General features: G+C 42.5%; 1 protein-coding gene across 7 annotated transcripts in view; it reads left to right on the top strand.

Annotated features, from left to right (window-relative positions):
* The window catches only part of LOC144691007 (neuronal-specific septin-3-like), a 414,475-nt gene extending 391,542 nt beyond the window's left edge, over nucleotides 1-22,933 (top strand). For all 7 annotated transcript variants that reach the window (XM_078558980.1, XM_078558981.1, XM_078558979.1 and 4 more), the window contains 2 exons: nucleotides 6,306-6,357; nucleotides 22,742-22,933. In XM_078558980.1, the coding sequence (XP_078415106.1) occupies nucleotides 6,306-6,357; nucleotides 22,742-22,892 (203 nt within the window). In that variant the 3' untranslated portion in view covers nucleotides 22,893-22,933. The remainder of the gene's footprint in view (nucleotides 1-6,305; nucleotides 6,358-22,741) is intronic.
* Nucleotides 22,934-25,934: the final 3,001 nt, after the last annotated feature.

Below are 25,934 nucleotides of genomic sequence, written 5' to 3'. Positions count from 1 at the left end.
AATGTCTTTTGAGCTACAGCCTGAAGCAGGCAGCATGGCCATAACGTGACCATCACCAGTCACGCACGATTGGATAATCCAAGTTGAAGCCCACGCCAGCTTTCACGATGTTGAGCTGAAAGGAAGGCTTACATTGATATAGCACCTTTCACAGTCTCAGGATGTCCCGGAGCGCTTTAACAGTCAATGAAGCACTTTTCAAAGTGTCTTCACTGCTGCAATGTAGGAATTTGATGCAAACTCTGAGCAGAAAAACAATGTTACAAAACTAAACAATGTAATAAACCTTTCCCTAAATAAATCTACATGTACCACAAGTTAACTTAATTTGCAAAAAAAAACCTTCCACTCTCAAGACGCTTTAGTTATAACAGTTTAAACTGGTCTTTACTCACTAAATAGCCACCAGGGAGAGACTACTATTAAAAGCAATAGGAATGCAGCATGTGAAGGGAATGGCATACCCTAATAGTTTACAGTAAAGGTCTCTTATAGCTTATTGACAGTGAAATGTTATTGCTGTACAGTATTTGTGAAATGTGTTCAAGCCCTTGCCAATTTTATTTTAGATTGTTCAATGGATGGCTAAAGCTAAACAAACTCATTGTACAGGCAGCATGGAAATATCCAGCCTCTCTCATCTCCCCTTCGTTACTATACAGTACTGTGGAAAATGCTGGAGTTATTCTAAAAAGGAACACTGGCATATCTGTTCCCTCTGTTTTGTACTGTTTGCTGTGCTCTCTCTCTCTCTCTCTCTCTCTCCCACTCTCTGCTGTTTTCCTTCTTTCAGCCATTGACGAAAAATATGCAACCTAGACATTTGGAATGGGACCATTCAGCTACCAAAAGTCAAAGCTTTAGACTATTGTGGCTTTACAGGGCTAGGAATGCAATGGATATTATGTGAATGTAATGGAGCAAGGTGGAACTTCAGATCTAACTGGTGGTCTTTGGGCAGCTTCCCTCCCGCCTGGGCTGCCTGACATTTTAGTCCATTGTAAACGAAAACCCAATGTAAATACAAAGCTTGAGCTGAACAAACATTCTTCCTTACACCCAGGGTTACTGATGAGCTCTTACCCAGCACCCCAGAGGTCCCCCTATATTATAAAGCAAGCCTATTAGGGCAAAGTGACCGAATAATTCAATAGTTGTGAAATTGACAAACGTATGTTAGATCGAAATTCTCCAACAATCAAATAGGGCTTGTCAGTAGCATTGACCTTGTATTCGCTTCTCACAGAACACTTGTAATTGTGGTCAGTAATATTCCGCAGGCAACTGGAGGGGGTAGTATTAATTGTGGCATCAACAAGCTGCTGAAAATCTACCACCAGCATGAAACCTTATTAGCAAGCCAGTCTGTAAAAGGAAGACTGTGGACAGGTTTATTAATGCATTTTGCTAGGTTATTTTTTGAGACAAACGTTGGAAGTATTTGCCTCAGTCACTTAAATGCAAGCCTTTACTTGATCTTCATAATGTTGCAAGTGCTCTGTGTGTGAGTCAGGGTAATAAACAGCTGTCATGTTACCGATTTTCAAAAATTGTCTTTACAATACTGTCGAGATTTTCTAACGCCTGAGCTGTTTTGGATATGAGACTGCAGATTAATTCCACTGATTTGAAAGATGTGAGCAATGTTATTTAGTTTTTTTTTCTTCCGTGAAATTGGCCAGGCAAAGCCATCAAACAACACCTGCTGAATGCAAAATGCCACACCATCTGGGCACAGCGATGTGTCACCTTGAGGCAAACAAGATCATTTCGCCTGGTGCTCTCCCAGTCTCCGTGGAAACTAATATCTGATGAAAACATTGATTGACACCTTGAACAAAAAAAAAACCTCATACAATGCTCTAATGTTGCATTCACGTAGTGTATATATGTGGGCAATATGGAACATATGCCCTAATGTTCTGATTTTGTTTCTCTCTTGGTCCTTGGAAATGAGAAATGTTTTAAGACATATGTTGCACAGGATTAAAATGGATTAGAGTGACAGATGGCAGTCAAGGAGGTAATGAATCACACAAATTTATTCCAGATTTGCAGCCCAGGAGCTCGTACCTGCAAATTTATTTTATGGAAAGTAAATGTATTTCATGAGCTTTGACCTTTGGCCCACTCTGTGCAGCATAAATGAAACAGACCATGTTGCTTGGATACAATCAGATCCACACTCACTTAAGGGATAATTTACTATTAACTGTAGTATATTGCAGGATCTGAGCACTTTGTTATGCTGCCCTCTCTGTTGCCCCGTTTGTTGGGGAGGTGTAAATAAAGCCAGTTCAGTCATGGCTGCCTGCAGCTGAGCATGTGTTAGTGTTACCCAGTGACAAGCATCAAACACACACATGTCCCTGAATCCTCTCAATCTGTCAGTCCAATGCAGCAATGTAGGAGCTTAAATGCAAGTCTAGGTCAGCAAGTGAGGTGCCGGGCTCTGAAGGACACAGATTTGATTCTAATTAATTGAGCTTCCCTATCGCTGTCTATAAACGATAAATTCAGCATTTGCGGGTGATAAGCAACAACTCACCCTTTTTCTTTTCCCATCATTGTCTACCATCATCTGGACCTGGTGCATGGCTGCGACCTGGACCTTTACCATGATCTGCAGCCAGCGCTACTGTTCCCTCTATTCCTGCAGTCTGGATATGACCAACTTTCCCACGGGAATAGCACTTTGACTGGGAATGGTGGCCACCATAGCAATGGTGGCGTCAAAGTTTCTGACTCTGACACTGTGAACTTGGTTGGTGTGGCCTGGATCTTACTGAAATCAGGTGGAACTTGCCTGCTGGCTCTTGCAATTTGCAACTGTCTCTTCCTATCATTTCCATCATCGCAGGTCTCCTTCCATGTCAGTTTATTGCCTTTACTCAAAAGCTTGGTCTGGATTGGACTTTTTAGACCGTCTAGGATCATGTCTCAATGATCGATTTTTAAGTTTGTGTCATACCCACTGTTTCTTTGATTTGAAAATGTAATCTGCCACAGTTTCGCATGGCAACTGTTTCAACAGAATGCAATCTTTCTTAGTCATGCCACAAAATGAATCCAGAATCTCATTAATTTCAAAGTAGTCCATAGTACTGGGGTATGGCAGTCAACATTGGCACCAGTGACAACACCTCAAAAGCATCTGACCCCATCATGGTGAGGGAAACATTTACTTTAATCCCATCTCCTATTTCACTTGCTTGAAGTTGAATGTGCAATGTTCACATCCCATCTTTGTCACCATCTTTCTGCTGTTTATTTGTTATGACCCAGCAGTTGGTAAAGGGCTGCTGTTTAAAATCCCAGAAGGAAACTTTATAAACAACTGTCATAACCTATATTTTCAATTGGTATGTTTGAGATGCAACTCTGAATTCAGAAATGAACCCACCAGGGCCTCCAGAGGTTTTTATATCAAACTAAATGAAACATTTATTAATTTACAACAAGGTATTAAACACATACACATGTCTACAAATTACTACTATCATAACTTTTTAACAAATTCACAAATTAATCTCCACTAAGGCAACAACAACCCATAAACTTTGAGCAGACACCAGACAAAGCATTGTTCACCTTACAAATTCAAAACGAGTTTCTCTTCAATTTGTTTCCTTTGCAGACAGTTGTAGGTTTACTACAGGCTTAGATCTTACATGCCTCTGACCTGCACACACAAACCCCTCTCAGGTTATACCTAGCCATCCCATTTGAATGCCAATTCTCATTGTATCACCAGGCCCTTTGAACTCCACCTCTTCTAACAATAAAACCACTTTCAAAGTACCAATTTTATTAGTAATATAAACATTACTTGGTCTCACCTAACTAGGTGCAAGATTTCACTCCCACCCTTGAATGCTCTATTCAACAAAATGCAAATGTACCTCTACCTACTGTTTACATCTCAAAACTACTATACATCAAAGCACGCAGACTAGCTGGCTTTAATCCAATAACATACGCACAGACTAAACCTCTACCTTAAAAAAAATAATTTGCAGTAACATATACTTTAATATCTGTTCCTGACATATTGCCCTGCGTAAGACGAACACATGGTCAGCTACAGGCAGCCATTGTTGAATGACTTTATTTTCACCTCCCCAACAGAGAGGGCAGCAGAGAGTGCAGCATAACAAAATGCTCAGATCTTGCCATACACTACGTACATGTCAATAAAACTGGTTAGAAACTGTCTTAAAGGTCTGAGAGTTTTGCATGAGTCACCTGCTCACAAGGGAACATTCTAGAATAAGTTTGTATTCAAAGATGACAAATTCAAGAATCAAGCAAAACTACAGAGCCTCTCAGGGAAAATCCACGTGAAGGACAAAAGGAGGGATTTTAACTCCCTCCACTGAGAAGTGCAGTATTGGAGTTGAAATCAAAGCAGTAGAGTTATCAATGGTTTTCTATGCCATCACCGTCTGGTTTAGTAGGTGGCCGAGGCATCTGCCTGACTCAGGCTTCATGAATACATTTAACCAGGGGTCCTAGAGCATCGACAGGATCCCGAAGCCACCCTGCATGGAAAATGTTGGCCAAGGCATTTAAATATAAAACAGTGCCTTGTTGTCAATGGCACATTTGAAATACAGCCAGGCAGGTCTAAGGTGATGATGTGGCGATCTAGAATATGGGAACACTGATAAGATTCTGAATGTTTAGTAAGTGCCATTAGTTTTCGTTTCTCACTCTGGGATCCTGTCGTCACCATGCCAATGTGGGGTGATAGTGATAATAAATATTTATTTAAAGATAAATAACCTATAAAACTTGCTAGATTAATGCCCACCAGGAAGTCACACTGGTAGCCTCCCTAGCCCTGGGCCAGAAGCTCTGGGTTCAGGCCCCACTTCAGGACTTAATGGCCATGGAAGGCGTGTTCGTAATGTGGGTAAGCAGGTTGATTATCAGCCCGTAAATCCTTCGAATACGCCTGGTGGCAAGGCAGGCGGTAAGTGCACGAGAGTTTCCTGGTCAGCTGTACTTCAGAAGGCAACGGCAAACCACTGCAGTATTTTGCCAAGAATAATCATGGACCAATCCAATGGGAGTCCATGGTCACCAACACCCTCTTAGGGCATGGTACCTGGAGGAGGAGGAGATTCATGCCAGATGAAATGTAAAAACTCCAAAAGGAAGACCTGTATATGAACAATTAATGTTTTCCTTTCAATTGAGTGGGCAAAGGTCAGGCCCAGACCAATCTGCTAACAATGAAACTCCGGTAGATCTGAATTATGAATGTGACAGATAGGATGGTAACAACAGATTCAAATCAGAGGCCAGTGCCCCGAATAAGATAGTAACATCAAATTCAAACTCTGAAAGTGGTCACCTTGGGCACTGCCCCCTGATCTCATTCCATGCTTGCTTGATGGCCTTTATAGCTGTGTGGTTGGTGGCATCTATCTTGCAGCAGCCATGAACAGAAACGTTTAATGTTAGAGCCGAAAGTGAATGGTGGTTAGGCATCTTGTGCATGTGATTGTTAAAAGCCATTATTGTCGTCCCTGTTGGCACATTTAGAGAATGACAGGAATGCTACCTTTTGTGGCACCGTCGCAGATAAGTGAAAATAGGCTCTGAACGTGTAGTTCATCAGGTAGTTGGGAAAACTGTATGTGGTGTGCTCACACGACTCCCCTTACATACACAGGCAACCCCGCAAACATGCCCACACACCGTGAAGCTCTTAGCTATAACCGCTGTCAACTTCTGACACACTTCATTGTTACTGCTAGAAATGCCTGGTGCCTTTTAAGGACTGTATCGCAAGAAAGTTGCTCTTTATTTGCCTGCTGTGATTTGATGTATTGCTGCTAAAATACTTCTGCCAAGGAGCCATATTGCACAATGAAAAATGAAGTTGCCGGTGTGTAACTCATCTGTTGCCAGCTTCGTTTTTCATGCCTAATTCTCAGGTTTCTTATTCAAAACTGTAAATAGTCAGAGCCCAGCACCTCTCTCCCAGAGGGAATATGGAGTTTAGCTCTCATAATTATATGTTTGCAGGAACACTGGCACCTGAATTCCCAGACTGGATAATTTAGCAGATTAAATCAGGTCACGTCAGCTATCCATTCTCCATTGTACAGGAGCAATTTAAACTCAAAACTGCAAACAGAATGCTAATGTCTTTGCTGTAGTTTAATGTTTATTATTATCGACAGCAGGGAGGACAGTTTGGAAAGCCATTTAACGGGAGGTTCTAATGTGGGCCCTGATGATAATCATGTTGATTCTGTGGACCCTTGCTGACTTGGTCTTTTTGCCTCTTCCAGTTGAAAACGGTGCACACTGTGAATTTGCAAACCTAAGGGATCTACTGATCAGGTAAGAGGAGCCTCCAGTTCTTTAAGCCAAACCATTCTGCATTTGGCAGCTGTGTTTTGTACGGATAAAATTTCATCTCCAATCTTTGGTGCTTTCAAAGTGCATATTGTCGACAGTCAAACAACACCCAGATTTCCAGTCACCGGGCTTTATTGCCACGCATTTGGGAGAGATCTGGGGCATGGATGGCGAACAAGAAGCAATCTTTGAAAAATATAAAGAGTAAAAGCATTCATGCTTTAGCGAGGATGCTGGTAGCATCGCCCGTGGCATTGCTCACAGCTAACCAGGGGAGTCACTATAGCTCGACAGCAACTCCTTGCTGTAATGCCAGAAAGTTACTGAAGCAACATGTCACAAGTGGTTCAGGTGAAACAAGGTTGTACTTTACTGGTAGCAAAAGATACAAACTTCACAAATGTACGAGCTGAGCTGTTGCAAATGGGGTTTGATGGCCAAGTGTACTGTAGGGAGAGGGGCCAAGGGGGCGGAAGAAATTGAAAAGGGCATTGTTGGATCCCAGTCATCAGTTTGTTGGATCCTGTCCGCACACTTGTAGTAAGAGGTGGCCGAGTTGGTACTAATGATAGGGCAGAATATTCTGCTTGCCGGGCGGATGCGTGCCCAAACTGAACAAGGGTAAAATGACGCGCGATGGTGATGTCGGGCATCCTTACGTCATCGCGCACTCGTGCAATATTTCGGTCGACAAGTATACACAGGAATCCCAGCGCGCCTGCCGATAATTAAGTGGCCTATTAAGGCCCTTGATCAACTAATTGATTGGAATTTTTCGCTGCCCGTCTAACTGTTCAGTTGGCAGGCGGGCGAAAAGGCCAAGCGGCCTTTGCATTCCTGGCGAAACCTCACCCACGCGTGGGATGAGGTTTCGACCAGTGATTTTAAAAAAAAACTTTTTGCACTCATATTTTACATGTCCCTGCTCATGTGATAGAGTCACATGCGGGGACATGTTTTCATTATTTTAAAATTTATATTGATAAAACTCTTCAGCTCCCTGGGGCAGCTCTGAGCCTCAGGGAGCCTGTACTGCACGCACCCGTGTGCATGCGCGAACATCAGTGCATTTCACGCTGGCTGGATGTTAATTGGCCAGCCAGTGTGAAATCCATGTCGGGGCCCGATTGTAGGCGGCAGTCAAATTCGCGATCACTCCCCAGCACACCCAACGAGGGCAAAATTCTGTCCATAGAGCTGAGTAGCAGACACTTCATAGATAGAAACTCGGTGTTTATTTACAAAGATACTCAGCAGCAACTACACATGTGCTTACACTTCAAACTCTATCTCTATAAACCCATGCTACTAACTACTGACTACAGACTACTAACTAGAGAGGTAGCCCGCATTACTCTGCTGTTGGATACTAAGATCATGTGATCTTCCATTATAACATTCTTCTTAAAGGTATATTACACATCAGATTACCACATCCTTCCACCTTTACTCAGTGATACATTTTATATTAACAGTTACAATTTTCTCAAAATAGCAACATATTTACACTGATAAATAATTTACAAGTTCAGTCTTTCTGGGGATTTCCTTATGCGTATAGAACGTCTCAGCTCTACAACTTCAGATGCTTTGTCAGGAACCTCTTTTTCCGGAGTTGTCTGAACATCCCATGTTTTGGTGGTCTCCTGCAGATCTGTTTCCCCCCCTCCCCCTTGAAGGAACAGCAGACACTTCAGACACATCTGTACTGGGTTGAGTTCTCTCAACAGGAGACGCTGACCCGGTCATGAACACTGGTGGAACCATTTCTTGGTGCATAGTTTCTCTCTTCCTTAGATGATCCACATGTCTCCATATGACTGGGTCTTCCACCTCCATGTGGTAAGATAGAGGTCCAGTCACTGCACTTATTTCACCCAGTAACTTCTTTGGTTCCTCTCCAAAGTTCTTCACAAATACCGTTTCTCCCATGGTAAATTTCCTTTCATGATTATGCCAGTCGAGTCTAGTTTTCTGACTTCCCTGACTCCTTTCCACCTTCCCACCCCCCCCCCCCCAACTAAATTCGGCATTATTAAACTCAATCTTGTCCAGAGACGGTATTTCATCAATAATTCCGCAGCGTAACACCTGTTGGTGGGTGAGGGGTGGTCCTATGATGGAAAAGAAAGTGTGCTAGCTTGGTTGCTATGGAATCTCCAGTTAGATTCTTCATGCCTGCCCTGAATGTTTGAACCGCCCTTTCGGCCAGTCCATTTGAGGAAAGGTGGTACGGTGAAGTTTTTACATGAGTAATACCGTAGAGGCTGATAAACACTTGAAACTCAGCACTCGTAAATGTCGTGCCGTTATCAGAAACAACGACTTCAGGTAGCCCGTTAATGGGAAAACTTTAACGTAACTTCTCAATTGTAGCAGAAGGTGATTTCACCTCATATGTCCATCCATTTTGAGTGGGCGTCAACAATGAACAGAAAAATTGTTCCCATGATAGGTCCAACGTAGTCAATGTCACACAGGGTCTTCCTGGCCACTCCCAAGGGTGTAATGGAGCTGTAACTTTTGCAGTTGTTGACATTGCACACAATTCTTCACTAAACTCTCTATTTCTCCATCCATCCCAGGCCACCATAGGTAGCTGAATGCTATGGTCTTCCTTCAGGATATTCCTGGATGTGCGCTGTGTAGTTCAATTAGCAATGGTTCTCTTCCTTTTGGAAGTACTATCACTTGCACTCCCTACAATAAGATGCCATCCTGGCTGGTTATTTCATGTCCTCTGTTAAAGTACGCTTTCATTTAATCAGATACAGGTCCTTGTGACCAACTATGAACTACTTGATCTCATACTTGTGATAGGACTGGGTCCCTACTTGTCTAGTCTCTGGTCTGTCGAGCACATACCGGTGATAAATCTAAGAACTGTAACAACAAAATAAGTTGCTGTGGAACTGGGACTTCCACATCCTTTTATTGTAAAGGCAAACAACTAAGTGCATCGACTTTTGCAATTTAACTACCAGGCCTATGTACGAAAGTATATTCATATGCTGCCAGGATTAAAGCCTTATTTGTGCTTCTGTGTCTTCTTTCTACGTGTCTTCTTCTTTCTAGTACTGACTTTAAACTTGGCTTTCTTTACGGTTTCAATATTGACCAAACTAATCTCAGAGATGTAAGCTCGATTTGAGTGAACTCAGTGGCTGAGTCTCCCAGAATTTCATCATCTGTCTGCGTCTTAGAAAATCCTGTGGCTTTTGCTTCCAAAGCCTCTTTGGCTTCACGAAGCTGATTCTTCAGCTCTTCCATCTCTTCTTTGTATTTGTTTGCTCCCTCCTGGAAAATTAAACATTGTTGTGTCTTCCCTGCCAACTCATCCTTCAGTTTGGTCAGAGAGGTGCTGAATTCTTTCCGTTTCTTTTCGTATTTTTCCAGAGGTACAAACTCTGACCTGAGAGAATCTTGTAGTGTGCGATGGTCTTTCAGCAGGTTTTCTTTTTCCTTTTGGAGGTTGCTCACCTTGTCTCGAACTGTTGCCCTTAAGCAGGATCTCTTCGAGTTCCTTCTGCTGTTCTTCTATGTTTTGGCTCAAGACAACCTGCAGTTCTTCAGGTTGTTGAGTCTTTACACACTCCTTTTCCAAAGCAGAGACGCTTCCTGCTTCCTTTTCGAATCTCAGTGGTCCCTCAAGGTTGATTTCCCTTAGCCAGTTTCGCCCTAGGAGGCTTGGTCCTCTGCCTCTCAATACCAACACTGGTAGCTTTACCGATTGGCAACCATAATGTACAGTTACATTGCTTATGCCTTTGACTTGGATGTCTTCACCCATGTATGTCTTTAATTGGGCAGTTGTATCTTTCAAATTTAATTGATGTTCGCCATTGCACAGCTATTTGAAGATATGCTCCCCAATTACTGTAGTGGAAGCTCCTGTGTCCACTTCCATTCGAACAGGTCTACCGTTCACTTTCAGTGTTCCTCCAGCCTTCAAGTTATAGAACGAATAAATATCTGAATCTGTTGCTTCATTGTAGATCTCAATGTTTTTTCCCTTTTGTTTAAAACTCAGTTTGACTCTTTCCCTACACTCTCTCATTGTGTCCGTTTTTATGACAATAAAAACATTCTTTTTTCCAAATTCCCAATTGTTAAAGGATTATTTGTTTCCACCTCCTCTATTAATATTACTCCTCATTTTCACAGCTGAGTCATTTTTTCTCATTTTCCTGTTTCCGTAGAGTGTTGGATTTTCCCGCCCTTTTTGGCTGGGCCTTCCCGCCCGATGTGGAGGACAGCGCCATTTTGTGCGCCCGGTATGGCTTCCGAATCTAACTGCCCTTTCCGTTGCCAGTGCAATCTCTAGCGCCTTCTTAAAAATCCAAACTTGTTTTGGATAACAATCACTTCTGAATGGTGTCCTCATTCACACTGCACACTAAGGGATCTCTAAGCATATCATTTAAGGATGTACCAAACTCTCAATGCTCCACTAATTGTTTCAAGCTTGCCACATAGCTTGCAACCGTCTCCCCTGGGGCTCTAATTCTTGAATAAAACTTGAACCTTGGCATCGTTACTGAGGGCCTTGGTTGGTATTGGCCCTTCACCAGGTCCACTAACTCATCAAAATTTCTTGAGTCTGGGGCGCTAATGCCGTCAAACTTCGAATCAGACCATAAGTTTTATTCCCACGTGTACTTAAGAGGATCGCCCGCCTCTTCTCTTCCCCCGAAATCACATTTGCTTGGAAAAAGAACGAGAGACGCTCAATGTAGTGGGACCAACCGACCGTTGCTGGATTGGAAGAATCAATTCTTCCGAATAGCGGCATGCTGTGAGGGAGATACTTCAACAATTTGAACGGAACTTCCACTTACAATTGCTGTGTGAGGTATAGTGCCAATTTCGCTTCTCTTGTTCACTTCTGTTTAACTCATTTAATCCTCGCCGCCAATTTGTTACATCCCAGTCACCAGTTCGCTGGATCCTGTTTGCACGCTTGTAGTAAGGGGTGGCTGGGTTGGTACTAATGATAGAGTTGAGTAGCAGACACTTCACAGGTAGAAACTCTGTGTTAATTTACAGAGACACTCAGCAGCAACTAAACATGTGCTTACACTTCAAACTCTACCTCCATACTCCCCTGCTACTGACTACAGAGGGAGCCCGCGCTACTGTGCTATTGGATACTAAGATCATGTGATCTTCCATTCTTCTTAAAGGTGTATTGCACATCAGGTTACCACAAGCATCTAGGTGTCATTGTTAATGTTAAATCATGCTCTGCTATTGTTAAGTTTCCTTACAAAATATTTTGACAAAACTTGCAGCAATTTGGGAAGCAGACAAGAGTTGGGCTGGAATTTTAGGCTCTGCCTGGGGATGGCTTGGCAGTTGGGGGGGGCCATAAATTGGGCGGTGTGGTAGCTGTGCCATGCCTGTCACCAACCTGCCCCTGCAGTATTTTACCCAGAGTGGGGAAGGTGTCGGTGGCCAACTCACCCGTGTGTCAATTCAGGCTCTTGGGTGGCACCAACCCCTGGCGCCAAGTATCCAGGCCACCAGGTTTTCACCTGGCCAGCACATGGCCGTGCCAGGTGTTGGCGCCTCCTGTTCGGGCAGCCGGTGCCCATCGGAGGCCCACTCCAATGTATACCTCTCTCCTCATTTCCTCCCCCCCCCCACCACCCCAATCCCATGCCCATGTTTCCCCTCCCCCGTTGATCCTGGTACACCTGCAGCCCCTTACCAGGAACTGCCAGCTGGGCCCTGGCAAGACCCTGGACTTACCTGGAAGTCCGGGCACCATGGCTCTTCTTCTCTGGGGACTGTCTGCAATCTCAGCAGTGACCATCACTCCCAGTGGCGCTGCTGAGACAAGAGAGCTGCTGGCCATTTGGAAGGTGGGAATTAAAGGCCAACGACCACAAAATACCTGTGGGGCATGAGCAGAGGAGGGCTCACTCCTGACTTTTATGTTGGCGGGGAAGCAACGGCACTGCTTCCCATGTAAAATTCAGCCCTTGGTTTCAGTGCAGGCGTTTCTCTGTTGCCCGGATTGAAGTGCTGGGAGATGCAAAGCTATAGCACCAATGCTGGTGGGGTGATACAATTACAGCACTAGTTCCTAATATAAATGCCAAGAATGTTGGCGCCACAGTGTCAGCCATTGAATTGCACTGCGTTAAGTGAGTGAGTTGAAGGTTGGTTGGGACTTAAAACTGGGCTTAAAGCAAAGAGCCTATTTTACAATAAAGCCTGTTTACTCAGCAAACAGAGTCTGTGTGGACGCGGGAAGTTGTAACAGGGAAGATTGACACTGGAAGTGCAGACGTCGGGCACTGAAATTGCTCAGAGCTTCTACTGATCTCCTGCTGCAGATCCAGCAGGAAAGTGTCATCCCTGGCTGGTAACAATCATTTTCCCCATGACCCTGGGCGTTCTGCCAGTCTCCCAGCCAAGTTCCAGCAGGAGAACAGAAGAAGGCTCTCAGGGTCAAGTTTTTACAAGTATTATAGATTTACTGACCACTTTACAGTTTGTCTAAAATGCAACTTGTTTTGTTCTTCGCTGTCAGAAATGTTTTATTCCTACTTATTCATGTCATAATTTCTTTTGCCTCTACCTCCCATGGTGGTCTTGCATTGTCCATTGTTTATCTTCCCCCACCTCCCCCATTCTTTTCTAAAACCTTCCTTCCTTTTCTCAGTTAATTAAATGATTGTGAAAGATATATTTTCTCCTTTAACGTCTCAGTGAGCTCTGCTTTTGTTGGTTTGGTTTTTTGTTACCTCACACGAATCCAATGCTTTAAGTTGTGACACTAAAGATGCATACTAAATTTAGACTTAAAATAATATAAAATGGAAGACTTGAATTTATATTGCACCTTTCACGACCTCAGAAACATCCCAAAAACACCTTACGGCCAGTAAAGGACAGATTTTTTAGGTACATAGACGGGTGCTGATATCTACAGCAGCTGAAAGACTTACATTCCCTACCCCTCGATGATCGTATTTGTGAAGCAGTTAATACAACTTAGGGCGTCACAATTCTCCAGCAGTACAGAATGTTTTTTCAAATTGTTTTGGTTCTGTTTGTTTATCCTCCTTGAAGCAGCCTGTCTGTAATTCTGTTTTAATTGCTGTCAGATGCATATGGAACTTCAAGGCAAAACTGTTAGCTTAGCTGTTAATTTGCATAGATGCAGATGTAGCAGCATGCCCCTGTATGGTTGTAATTAAGGCCTGTTCTCTTTTTCCACAGATTTTAATAAAGGAAAATCCTATTCACTTGTTTTTTCACCTGGTAAAAATTCAAACAGGTGGACTTGATCTCCCTTAAAGGAGCGTTTTTGGGATGCCGTCAGTGATATTTTAAGTACTTTTTTCTCATGTTGCAACATTTTGTCTTGGGATTTCCTTTGCTCATTAATTACTTTGATTGTGTTTGTCACAATAACGTGAATCTTTTTTCAGAAAGCTCGATGTTGCATGGTGCAAAATCTTCCATAATTTAACATCAGGCACCCCTAATTCATTAAAAATAAATTTAATTCGTTTGATCTCCTGCCACAAAACGCAAACCCTGTGCAACTCAGTAAACTGAGGTTTGCCATTTATCACCTGCCTCAATAAATACGTCAATTACCAGTCAGCCAATGAAAGTAAAATTTACATCTAAAACCACCAAACACATGCACCCACAGGGCAGAATTTTGCCCTCATTGGGCAGGCTTAGCAGGGGCGGGCAGGGGCAGTCAGGAATAACAGGCAACCCCTGCCATCGGGGCCCACTGGCGGACGAATTAGGGCCCGCCCAGCCGTGAATCGCGTGCTGCAGCGCTCAGTGCCACCTGTGTGGGCATGGGGGAGAAGGGTGGGCACAAACTTCGTGCGTGTGGGCAGGTGCGCGCTGGAAAAGCTCCCTGTGGCACTGAGCTGCATCAGGGAGACAAACAGTTTCCAAAATAAAAAATAAAGAATTTTAAGGTGTAAAAAAAAATGTCCCCTCATGTGACATCCCAAGAATGAAAGGCTTAACATATGAGGAACATTTGGGGACTCTGAGTCTATACTCAATGGAGTTTAGAAGGATGAAAGGGGATCTGATTGAAACTTCCAGAATACTGAAAGGCCTGGATAGAGTGGATGTGGGGAAGATGTTTCCATTAGTAGAAGAGACTAGGACCCGAGGGCACAGCCTCAGAGTAAAGGGAAGACCTTTTAGAACAGAGATGAGGAGAAAATTCTTTAGCCAGAGAGTGGTGAATCTATGGAATTCATTGCCACAGAAGGCTGGTGGAGACCAGGTCATTGAATCTATTTAAGACCGAGATAGATAGGTTCTGGATTGGTAAGGGGATCAAAGGTTACGGGGAGAAGGCGGGAGAATGGGGTTGAAAAACTTATCAGCCATGATTGAATGGCGGAGCAGACTCAATGGGCCGAATGGCCTAATTTCTGCTCCTATGTCTTATGGTCTTATGGTCTTACATGAGCAGGGACATGTTCGAAATGAGGATAAAATTTTTTAATTACGGATCAAAACCTCATCCTGCCTGTGGTTGAGGTTTCGCAAAACCTTTTCACCTGCCCGACAGCCGTAAGGTTGGGCGGGCAGCAAAAATTTTTTTTCAGTTTTGACTTTAATGGCCTTAAAGGCCTATATGGCTTATAATAGGCCTTTTAATTGTCGGTGGGCGTGCTGCCAACTCTCTCGCACACGCCAGCCGACCGAAATATCATTAAGCTCGAGCAGGTTGGACGCGCGCCCACCCACTCAGCGAAAAATCCTGGCTGTAAGGTACAGTAAGATAGTCTATACATGCGCAGTGGTCAAGAGGAGAAAAATACCACAAATGCCTGGTCCATAACCAGCTGATATTAATGTCAAGCAGAAACCAGCCGGACTGATGCAACATACCCAAGGCTCTTAATTCTCTAACAATCTTGCAGCGTAGTTCTTTACTATTACACTCAGAAATACCAATGAGGATTAATTAAGTTGATTGGTATATTATCACAATGACAAAGGAGCATCACAAAGCAGTTACAAACACACTAAAAACACATTTTAATTCCACTGTTTTCAAGTGTTAGCACTGGAATCTGCCTCGTCCAGCAGTAATTTTAATGAACAATTGCTGTTGGCACTATCCTGTCTTATACTGGCATGGCTGTAGGTCTGACTCCAAGAGACTGGAGTCCATGTGCTAAGTCTTGGTGTTTGCAGGGTTACGTTCGGTGTGGGTATTGTCAGAGCAGGCTCGGTTTTTTGTGAGTCTCTGGTTCTGCTATCGGGATAGGCGGATGCAGATTTAGCCGTGTTAATGCCCAAAGCCATCTCACGGGGTCTGGCACCCTGGAAGCTGAACAATAGTAGCAGCCGAAGACTCCATTACGCAGAATCAGGTAGAATTTCAACACAGAAGTAAGACTGTCCCAAACAGTCTGTGATGTTCATCCTGCACGTGAACCGTGGCCCTTATTTCATCTGTTTGTTCTGCTCCCATATTCAATTCTTCCTTCTTTTCTTCAACCACTTTAGATGTTGACATCATCTCTGCTTCAATGACAAAACTCTGATATTGAGTTTCATACCCTCCATCTGAAAAGATTGCCCCAAATCTCTAACATTCAATCCATGTCTGCTAGTCCTTACACCCCTCAATCATGGGAAACATTCTGTTTCCGTCTACTTTGTCCCATCCCTTCATCATGTTAAGCACCTCTTATCAAATCACCAAATAATCTCATCCATTTTAACGAAAGCGGTCCCAATCTTTCAGGCCTTTTCATCTTTTTATTTACTCAGACAGGCAGCTTGCTAATGAATCTGTGCTGTACCCTTCTCCATTACCTCCATATCCTTACTATACTGTGTTGCCTGGAATTGTGGCCTTTAATTTTTATATAGATTTCACCATTAAAGTTCAACTTTTAGACTATATGCCCCTTGCCGTAAAACCCAATATTCCTTCAGCTTTCTTTATGGCCTTATCTGTTTGAAGTGCTGTTTTTAGTATCTTATGGTCCCGGCCCTCCAAATCCCTCTCCTCTACCATGTCGTCTAGATATTCCCCATTCAAAATATATAATTACTACTTTTCTTCGACCAAAATAAACCACCTCACATTTACTGATGTTGAATTCCACCTGCTATTTTTGTTTTGCCCATTTCATCATCATATCAGTTTACAGCTCCCTTTAGTCCTCAGAATTATTTACTACGCCTCTAATTTTGGTATCAACACATTTGGACACTGTTCCCTACAGCCCCATATCCAAATCATTGATATATGTGTGTACTGAACAGAAAAGGTCTCAGCTGTCCATTTCCAACCACACTGAGAAACTACCCTTAACCGCTGTTGCTTCTGACCTGTTTTTAAGCCCAGTTTTCTACCATGTCTCGATTCAGTATCCTCAATCTTCTCCCGTAGTCTGCAATGTGATACCTTGTCAAAGACTTCCTGAAAGTCTATGTACAATATGTCCACTCTAATTCCCCCGCCCATCATGTCTTTCACCTCCTCAAATTGCTTGATCAGGCTTGTCCAACATAATCTTCCCTTTTTATTTTCTTTATTCTTAAATGGGATGTGGGCATCACTGACATTTGTTGCCCATCCCTAATTGCCCTCGAGAAGGTGGCGGTGAGCCACCTTCTTGAATACAACTGAGTGCCTTGCTAGGCCAATTTAGAGGGAGTTAAGAGTCAGCCACATTGCTGTGGGTCTGGAGTCACATGTAGACCAGTAGATTCCCCTTCCTGAAGGACATTAGATTATGAAGTCCCTGTTGGCTGTTTCATATCATTTTCTCTGTATTTGCATATTTTGTCTTTAAATAAAGAATCCTAAATGCCCAGTGTCTGATGGCCATGTGAGCAAGATACTGAAGGCTGCCTTAAGACGGCCTTGGGTGGGAAGATGAGGGTATGAAATGGACGGAGCTTCTCTCATGCTGTCAGGGTAAGGAATGTTGGTGAATATAACATGTAGTTATCCATAAATATTCAATCATCAGTCAATTAAACTGTTATGGTTTGCTTTCATCATGTATTACATGAATATCAACCATCTACTAATCTCAGAGCAAAATAGGAAGCCTAATTAAAATTACTTTGCTAAATTTCCAGACTTCTAAACTTCCGGATTTAAAATTCTATTTCGATCCTGCACCCTTTCAGCCTAATAGTAAAATGAATTAATGGTATGAGGGAACTCGAATCATTCATTCATTCAATTAATCATTGGATTGAAACTGCTTTTACATTGTGCCAATGCTGCCAACTCCTGATGCATGGTTTCCACAGTTATAGAAAGCTGTGTCATGTAATGTTAGGTACAAATAAAACCACTCTGACCTTATTCACTCTTGTAGTGTGAAGACATTTACACAGTGTCAATTTCTAACTCCAATTAACTATAATATTAAACAGTCAATCTGCTCAGTGAGTTGGAGTGTATGTTATGATGCTCTACTCCGTAATGCCCACTGTATTACATAGTATAGCTAATCTTCCACAGCATTACTTCAATGATAAACTTCTCTTCCTGTAACTCCATGGGACCTTCATTCCCATTCTAACCATCTGTGGTGCTCTTTTTGACTGTCTCATTGCTCTCTCGATAACTGTTATTTAATCGTATTTCTTAATGTGCTGTCTGTATTACTGTCTGACATTTTCCATAAATCTTGTTTCTTCATTGTCTGGAATGTCTTTCTCACGATTCTTTTTTTTACTGACCTACTCCACAAAGGTCTCTTATAAGGGAGGAAACTGGATTACATCAACTTGGACTTGATTTGTTTGCATTTAATAAATTTGACATTTGGCAGATATTTAACAAACCCTCACATATTTTGCTGTGCAGACAGGTGAAGCTGTGAGGTGTGATGACTTCTAATGACATGTAGCAACTGACACAAGCTAGGCGCAGGATCAAAACACCTTTCTGTTAAATACTCCATTCACTTTTGAAAGCTTAAAGTATGGGAAATATTATCGAGTAGAGATTTGAATGCTTTTCAATAACGCGTGAGAGCCTCACACCGGGGATTAACCTGGAAGCCAACTACTGACTCCCAATCATCCAACGCTTTCAAATATTACTCAGCAGTTATCATCCTGCCAAACTCCAATATAAAAGGATGACACCATTTCTTGTAAAGGTTAATTGTCTGAGATGGTAAAGGCTTGAGGGTGAAGGTTCAAATTGTTCAAAATAGGTTAGAGGATGGTGTACACATTTCATTGTAGACAAAGCATTTCTTTGTGCTCTCTCTGTCATTCCTTGAGACAACAGGAGCATTTACAGATACACTCACCTCGTTCACTGCCTGTATTTTATTTGTATTTAAGATTCTTATTACCTGCTGTCCATGTATAGTTCACTGCACGCCCAACTGCAGAGCACCTTGATTAGTCCAATGTTGAGTTAGTATTCCCTGAGCCTTTTTTTTTTGGAAATTGAGGTGGTTCCCGCTTTTTTATAAAGATCCTCCTTTCAGGAGTCCCCCAAGACAGGGAGTAGGCGTGACGAGGATGCCAGATGTTGGAACACATTCGGATGTGTCTAATGTAAAAGATGAAGCTGTCAGTTCAGATCTCTGAAACCTTTGTTCAGTAATCGCTCTCCAGACTGGCTGGAGATGTTTGCCCAGGGGAGGTGGCTGATTGTTTATGGCTTATCATCTGAGTCAGTGGTCCCATAGCCACATTAATGCATTCCCAACTTGGGTTGAGAATCCATGAGCTTCCCTCAAGTTATCAGAGTGATTCCCTCTTGAACTGATGTAAAACTGTTCAGCTATCTGGGTACAGTCTCTGCAAACTGGGCTAATTCTCTGACCTAAGAAGGATAAATGGCAGAGAATAGGAAACTACTTACAAAATAATTTCTGACTTCAATACTGTTTGAAACAGGAGGCTATTTAATGCCGGTAATTGTTGTACAGGATTCACCATGTACTAAGAAAGGAGCACGTTTAATAATTACCTGCAAATGAACGTTTCAACATTCTTCACCATCAACATAATTTTCTTGAAGAGCATCCTCACTAATGGTTTCCCTGTTTGGATGTAAAACTACTGGTATAAATTACATAGGAGTACACACAATATACGGCACAGTATCAGACCATTCAGCCCAACCAGTCCATTCTGGTATTCATTGCTCCACTTGAGCTTCTTCCAATCATTCCTCATCTAACTCTATCAGCATAACCCTCAATTTCCTTCTCCCTCATGAACCTATTTAATTTCCCCTTAAGTTCATCCCTACTCTGTGGTAACAGGTTCCACATTCTCACCATTCTCTGGGTAGAAACGTTTCTTCGGAGCTCCTAATTTGATTACCTTATGATTATCTTATATTGATGGCATCATCTCCATTTTATCAAAACTTTTCAGAATGTTAAATCTCCTCCATTAGGTCACACTTCAGTCTTCTCTTTTTCAAGAGAAAAGATACCTAATCTGTTTATCCTTTCCTGATTGGTAAAACCTTACAGCCCTGTATCATCTTTGTGAATCTTTTTTGCAACCTGTCAGTGCCTCTATATCCCATGTATAATATGGCAACCAGAACTACTCTTCACAACGGAGCAGTAAAGGAATATTAGGTCACCTGCTGTAAATTAAGTTAAGCAGAGAATAAATTCTCATGAAAATTCACAAGAGACCATGAAGTGCTCAGACACAAGACACATCTTCCAGTGTTTTGTGTATTGAGTTACCAGCTCTTGCATGAGAACCAGTATGACCCTGTCGGTTTGAGTTAAAAATTGATTTACTCCTATTTTTAGCTAGAAACTCAAGTGAATAGAATAGCTAATAAACTGGAATGAAAGCATGGACCTGCTACATGTAAACATTGGGCTTACCAAAGGTAAAATGATACCACGGGCAATGAATTGTGAGAATGCTGCAAGTGATCATTAGATTAGGAAACTGATTTCTAAACTCAAACTTGCACAGAGGCTACAAGATGTGTAAATGTGGGACTTGGAAATAGGTACTAGTGTGATTCGTCAGCAGTTGCTTCCCCTATATCATGTCTCCCACTAATAACTCATATATCACTTTGTCACGGAACAGCAAGGAATTTCCTAAGACACACACAAGCTAGAAGTCAATAAAAAAGGGTGGTGGAAACTTTATTTAGAATCACTGAAAGTCTTTAAAGAGGAGGTAGATAGAATTTTGAAATATCGAGGAGTTGAGGGCTATGAGGAGCTGGCATGAAAGAGGAGTTGAGGCCTTGGGCAGATCAGCCATGATCTTATTGAATGGTAGGGCAGGCTTGAGGGGCCGAATGGCCTACTCCTGCTCCTATGTCTTACGTTATGTTCTTATGTTCTCAACTTGAATCGCCTTACCCTGCCACACACACCGTACATAATCCAGGGGATCTCTTTATGGCATAACTGGTCTGATATTCCAGCATATAATTTATGGCATCAGACAGTGTTGCACTGTGAGGGAGGCAGCACAACCTTCCTCACAACATACCCTGGACGGTATAACCCTGCTCAACTCAGAAGATGAACATAACTTAGCTGGGTATAAATCAGTCTTGGGTGGTAGTGCCCAATGGGCAAAAGCAGATCAGCCGCTCCTTTTACGCACCACCCAAATTTCCTAGCCATTTGGAACTTGCTGCAAATTTTCATCTTGAAGTTGTATCCACTGCTCACAGCGAGTTATGTTCATCAGTCTCAACTGGAGGACGTGTCAAGTGATAGTTGGGGGTTGTGGGGGGGTGGAGGTGCGGTGGGGAGGTGGTGAAGGTGTGGGGTTGGGGGGTGCAGTGCGGGGTAGGTTTCCCATTGGGAACGAAAGGAGAAGTTTAATGTGCAATTTCCAAAACTCAATCCAGAGGCTTAATAATGGTGCACAGTGCAGATAAACACACAAACATAAAATCTTCAGTTAAAATGCTGAATGTGAAAGGCAAAGCAGAATTTCGGTTTTTAGGGGTGTTTTATTTGGTTCAGTTAATCTTTCTGTTGAATTGCTCTGTCCCTCCTTGTAGATTTATTCACATTTCAGTACGGTAAAAAGTCAGACTTTAACCATGACAATCCAGTCACTCCCCTGGGATGTTCAGCTTAACAGGGCCTAAGAGGGAAGGTTTCTCCAATGGGATTTAACCACAGTGCAGCAAAGAGAATTCTATTTGATCTCTTTGCTACTTCTGAAGGATAATCTACAATTGTGTTCTCCTTTTCTAAAAGCCCTTCATCAAAATCCTTTAAAAATCCACTGCTCCATTAGATTCTTCAAAGCACATGTAAGAGCATTAACGTTTACAGTTCACCCGCTATAATCCTATCCAAATTGCTCCGAAAAATGTTGAAGCGCTGTATAAAATAGAATCATTTTGAAGATGTTACATGTGAAAAAAATAGATATTTCTACTCTTTTATGTGATTTTTTTGGTTAAAAACGATCTATAGACCAAATGTTTTGAGGGGAATGAGGGAGCCAAGGCTTGCTTTTCCCAATGAAGATGATCAGGGTCGAGTGAGATAGGGGTTGATCCTAGATTGACCAAGCAATTAGCCCTTGGCTGTCAGAACATCTTGTCCGTCAACGATAACTAATAAAACAGAGCACTACATTCACTGGACTTTGATAACAATCTGAGCTGGAGTCAAGTGGCTTCCTAACCAGGCCAGACCAGACCCACCTTATTCACTATATTCACCAATGGTGCATTGCTTTGATGTTCTAACAAAATCAGGACGTGTGTTTTTTTCCACTGGGGCTACAGAGGAGAAAGTCACATTCTGAGAATCGGGCTCTCAATGGACTTTTAATTGGCAGAGTTTTCCCATTCCTTGATAGTATAACTGTAAAATAATACTCCTCGATTTAACAAAAAAAATTCTTAAGCCTGTTTTCAAATTCGCCCATGGCCCCACCCCTCCTTACCTCGGCAATCTCCTCCGAGTCAAACCGATTGCCAAGTTAAGGCGCACACTACGTCGGCAACTCACCATTTGCTTTCGCACAAATGACAACCGTCTCTCGCCATCGCCTGTAAAGCTGCTTATGTGGATTTAAGTATAACTTGTGGATCAAAATGTTCTCAAAGGATAGGGGAGTAGTTTGTTATAAGCTGTGGCACAAAAGTCAGCAGGTTCTCAGCAGTTGCCTTACTCAGCCTAACCTTCAATTTTTAATGACTTCATTGAAGCTGAATAACAGCCAGGGAGGTATGACTGCAATATTAATGTGCTTTGGGTATCAGTTTGCTGCAAAACCTGGATTGCTTTAGGATGGAAGATGGAGAACAAGTCACCCATTTCAAAAATGACTTAGGGAGTCTCCTATTGTTTTTTAGTCACCGACTAATTTTGTTATTTTTTTTTGCTTGTGCCCTAATAAGGTCTCACCTCCAGGATCTAAAAGACGTCACACACAAGATCCATTACGAGACCTACAGAGTGCGGCGATTAAATGAAAGCAATGGCATTGTCAAGGGTTTGCCGAAAGAGAACTATGTAGCCACGAAAGAAGACCTGGAGAACAATCTCTGAGACCCAGCCCCACCAACCGAGAATAAACTTTGCTTTCCCCATCTCCTCTGCATTGTACAGTTTTCGTATTTCAGATAGAACTGGAGACAAAAAGTGTTTTCTGTATTAAAGGAAGGCTGTGGGGAATGAGAATTTCTATGTAGATCTTTTAATGGGGGTTGGGGTGGGGTGGGGTGGGGGGGTGGGTGGTGGTTAAAGAAAGAGTATTGTAATTCAGATATGTGGTTGCATATCATCTTGGTGTCCCTGCCTTCCACTCTGTCAATAGCGAGGGTGAGCTTAAAACATAAAGCTGGTGTGACTAGAAGAGGACCAGTTTATATGTTTGTTCCTATGTTCTTTGTTCAGCTGCAGTATTGCACAATGGATTTCTGTAGCTCTTGGTGGGTGCAGTATTGTTAGGCCAGTGTCATTTATACAACGCTGGACCTCGCAAAGCTAGAAGAGGCCTCACCTCAAAATTTCTGGCTTATCGCCTAAAGAAAAAAATCCGTGCTCTTGTGTGTCATTGTAAAGTGCCAGCTTTGACCCATTGACGTCTCTCGCTCTCTCTTCCCCATCCCCTCCCTCCCTCTGGTGTTCTCTCTTCCCACCCCTGTAAAAAAATTCCAAGCCTGATGATCGGTTTAAGAAGAGAATTGAACTCGTTATTCCATATTTTAAGAAGCAGGGAAACCTTTCAATGGCGGCTTTGATCGGGGAGTTGGAACTGCTTGGCTACTACTCCGTCACACAATCAATCTCACAGAACGGGTGTTTACTAATGGGTAATTGTTACAGGTGACTTGCAGTAACCCTGCGAGCTTGCCTGAGCCATTTGCACCGACTCACCCAGTGAAAAGGTGCATAATTTGTCCTTAAAGTGAAGCACAAAGGCAAAAGTCCATAACCCATTCACGAACCTATCGGTGCCAAGCGTATTATGGAAAGATATTTGTTTAAGCCATATCCGCAATGGATTGCACGGCATTTGGGCACTCCGACTTGAAAGTCCCTGAAAAGGGAAACAACTCCCATGTTCTGATCCTCAACATGTCTAACTCAATGGGAAGGGACTCCTATTAGACACAAAAGGCTACCTGATTATAGTGAAATCTCCTGAGGACTGGAGCCCCCATGGACTGACTCACAGGGGCCAACTCGAGGGCAATCGGGGATGGGCAACAAATGCTGGCCATACCCAGTGATGCCAACATCCCATGAAAGAATAAAGAAAAGCATAAAGTATTGGAATGTTTGGGGAGCAGTCGGAACCCCCTGGCCGTAATGTCTATCTGGTAGCAGACGGATCGGGATTTTAATGACCCTTCTTGGAAAGGTTTGTTCCAATTCATCTGCTGGATGTGGCAGGTCTCCAGATTTATCTTTTGATAAAAATGCATCAGTCTTAAAAGAGTGGGGATTCAGAGACAGGTGCAATTTCAGCAATCCATTCGGAAAGTTTAATCCATCCAATTTAGTGAATTGTAACAGCAAAGACTTCAGCCTGAGAGGCTTTTGACACATAAGAATTACACTTTAAACATTTTTAGCTCATTGATTTCCTACACCTGCATTTCAGCAGGTGTTTTTGTATTCTCAAGGTGATAAACTCCCACAGAAAAACCATTCTAAAATGCCACAGTCGGAGTAATAACTGACTTGAGCTTCATCTCCACTGCTGCGTCAATTAACAGACGGGTCAACTTAATGCAGTAAAGGTTAAAATGGGAATATTGCCAAGTTCAATTTAGTGATTGCATTTAAAGAAAATTATTTCTACATCTGTCATCGGCCTTTGGGAAGCAGCCCCCACCACTTTTAACACAGGCAGATTATATCATCTCTGTGGATTGTTAGTTATAGTTTACAAGAGATGCTGGTTAATTCTAAAACCTATGACCCATAACTGTCAGATCAGATAGCGAGGATGTCCAACTTTAATGAGCGCCTTGCAAAGCGGCGTCCACTGAATGGATGAACTGTGAGGTCAGGGATCATGACCTCATCCCCACCCACCATTATATTTTGTTATATTCTTGTTCTCCTTGTGTGTGCTTTTTTAAAATAATTGATGTTTTATTTTGTTCTGACGGGAACCATCTTTATGAGCCAGAAGTATTGTAGGTGGGGGAGATAAAGGAGAATGCGGATAAACGGAACAAGATGAAAATATGTTGAATTCAGCAAAAGGAAAGACCAAAGCTTTGAAAGCTTAATTAGTTATTAATTCACACAAAAGCATGTCCCACTTTGACAAGACAAAATTCTCTCCAGAGATTTACCCGTCTGTTTAAACAACCTCTCTTTCCTGATGGATTTCCTTCCCCTGAGCCATCCTATTCAGTGGATCACATTTGATCTACTGACCTCCCCTCCAAAAAAAGCGAAACAACATATTGAAGAGCACTGCGATATGCCTACACAGAACTAATTACAATTTTTTAGATGGTCTAAAGCAACGTCCTTGGATAGGTTGTGCCTATTAGCATACTGTAGCATCCAATCAACACATTGTAAGGTGGGATAGCTTTCCAGAGCATCTTGCCATGTGTTGCTCTGTTAAGCACATAAGCCTGAGTACCACTGAATGATGAGTATTGTGCAGTCTGGAGCTGTTCCTGTTTGACTGAGATGGAAACCTGTAGCTGTATTCATGAACAGCCTCAAGCCCTTCACCAGCTGTGAACTGCAGGTATATTCTGGTTTTAGTTAGTGCTTCGGACCTGCAACACTGACATCTACAGGACCTTTGCTGCATTGCAGAATGTCTGATTGAAGCTGGGCAAGGTCCAGCAACATTACCCTCATTTGTTCTCACTGGGCCCCGCAGCCTTAAATTGTGAACTCAAACATGGATAAATGCACCTTATAAAGTGACATAAATAAAACGCAAAGAAAAACCCCATACTGCTTTGTCTTTTAACATCACAAACAAGTGAAATGGGAAACAAAATGGAAGAAAATTTGGAGATGTTACTGCCTTTTGAACAATTGAAATATCCTGTTTGTCCCATTTGAAGTTGTTAGTTTTTTAATTTACCAAGTTACAGCGCCGGGGGT

This window comes from Cetorhinus maximus, chromosome 15 (genome assembly GCF_964194155.1).
Source record: "Cetorhinus maximus chromosome 15, sCetMax3.hap1.1, whole genome shotgun sequence".
Classification (NCBI taxonomy): Eukaryota; Metazoa; Chordata; class Chondrichthyes; order Lamniformes; family Cetorhinidae; genus Cetorhinus; species Cetorhinus maximus.
Note: the sequence above shows the minus strand (reverse complement) of the source record. Positions and strands in the feature narration are given on the sequence as shown.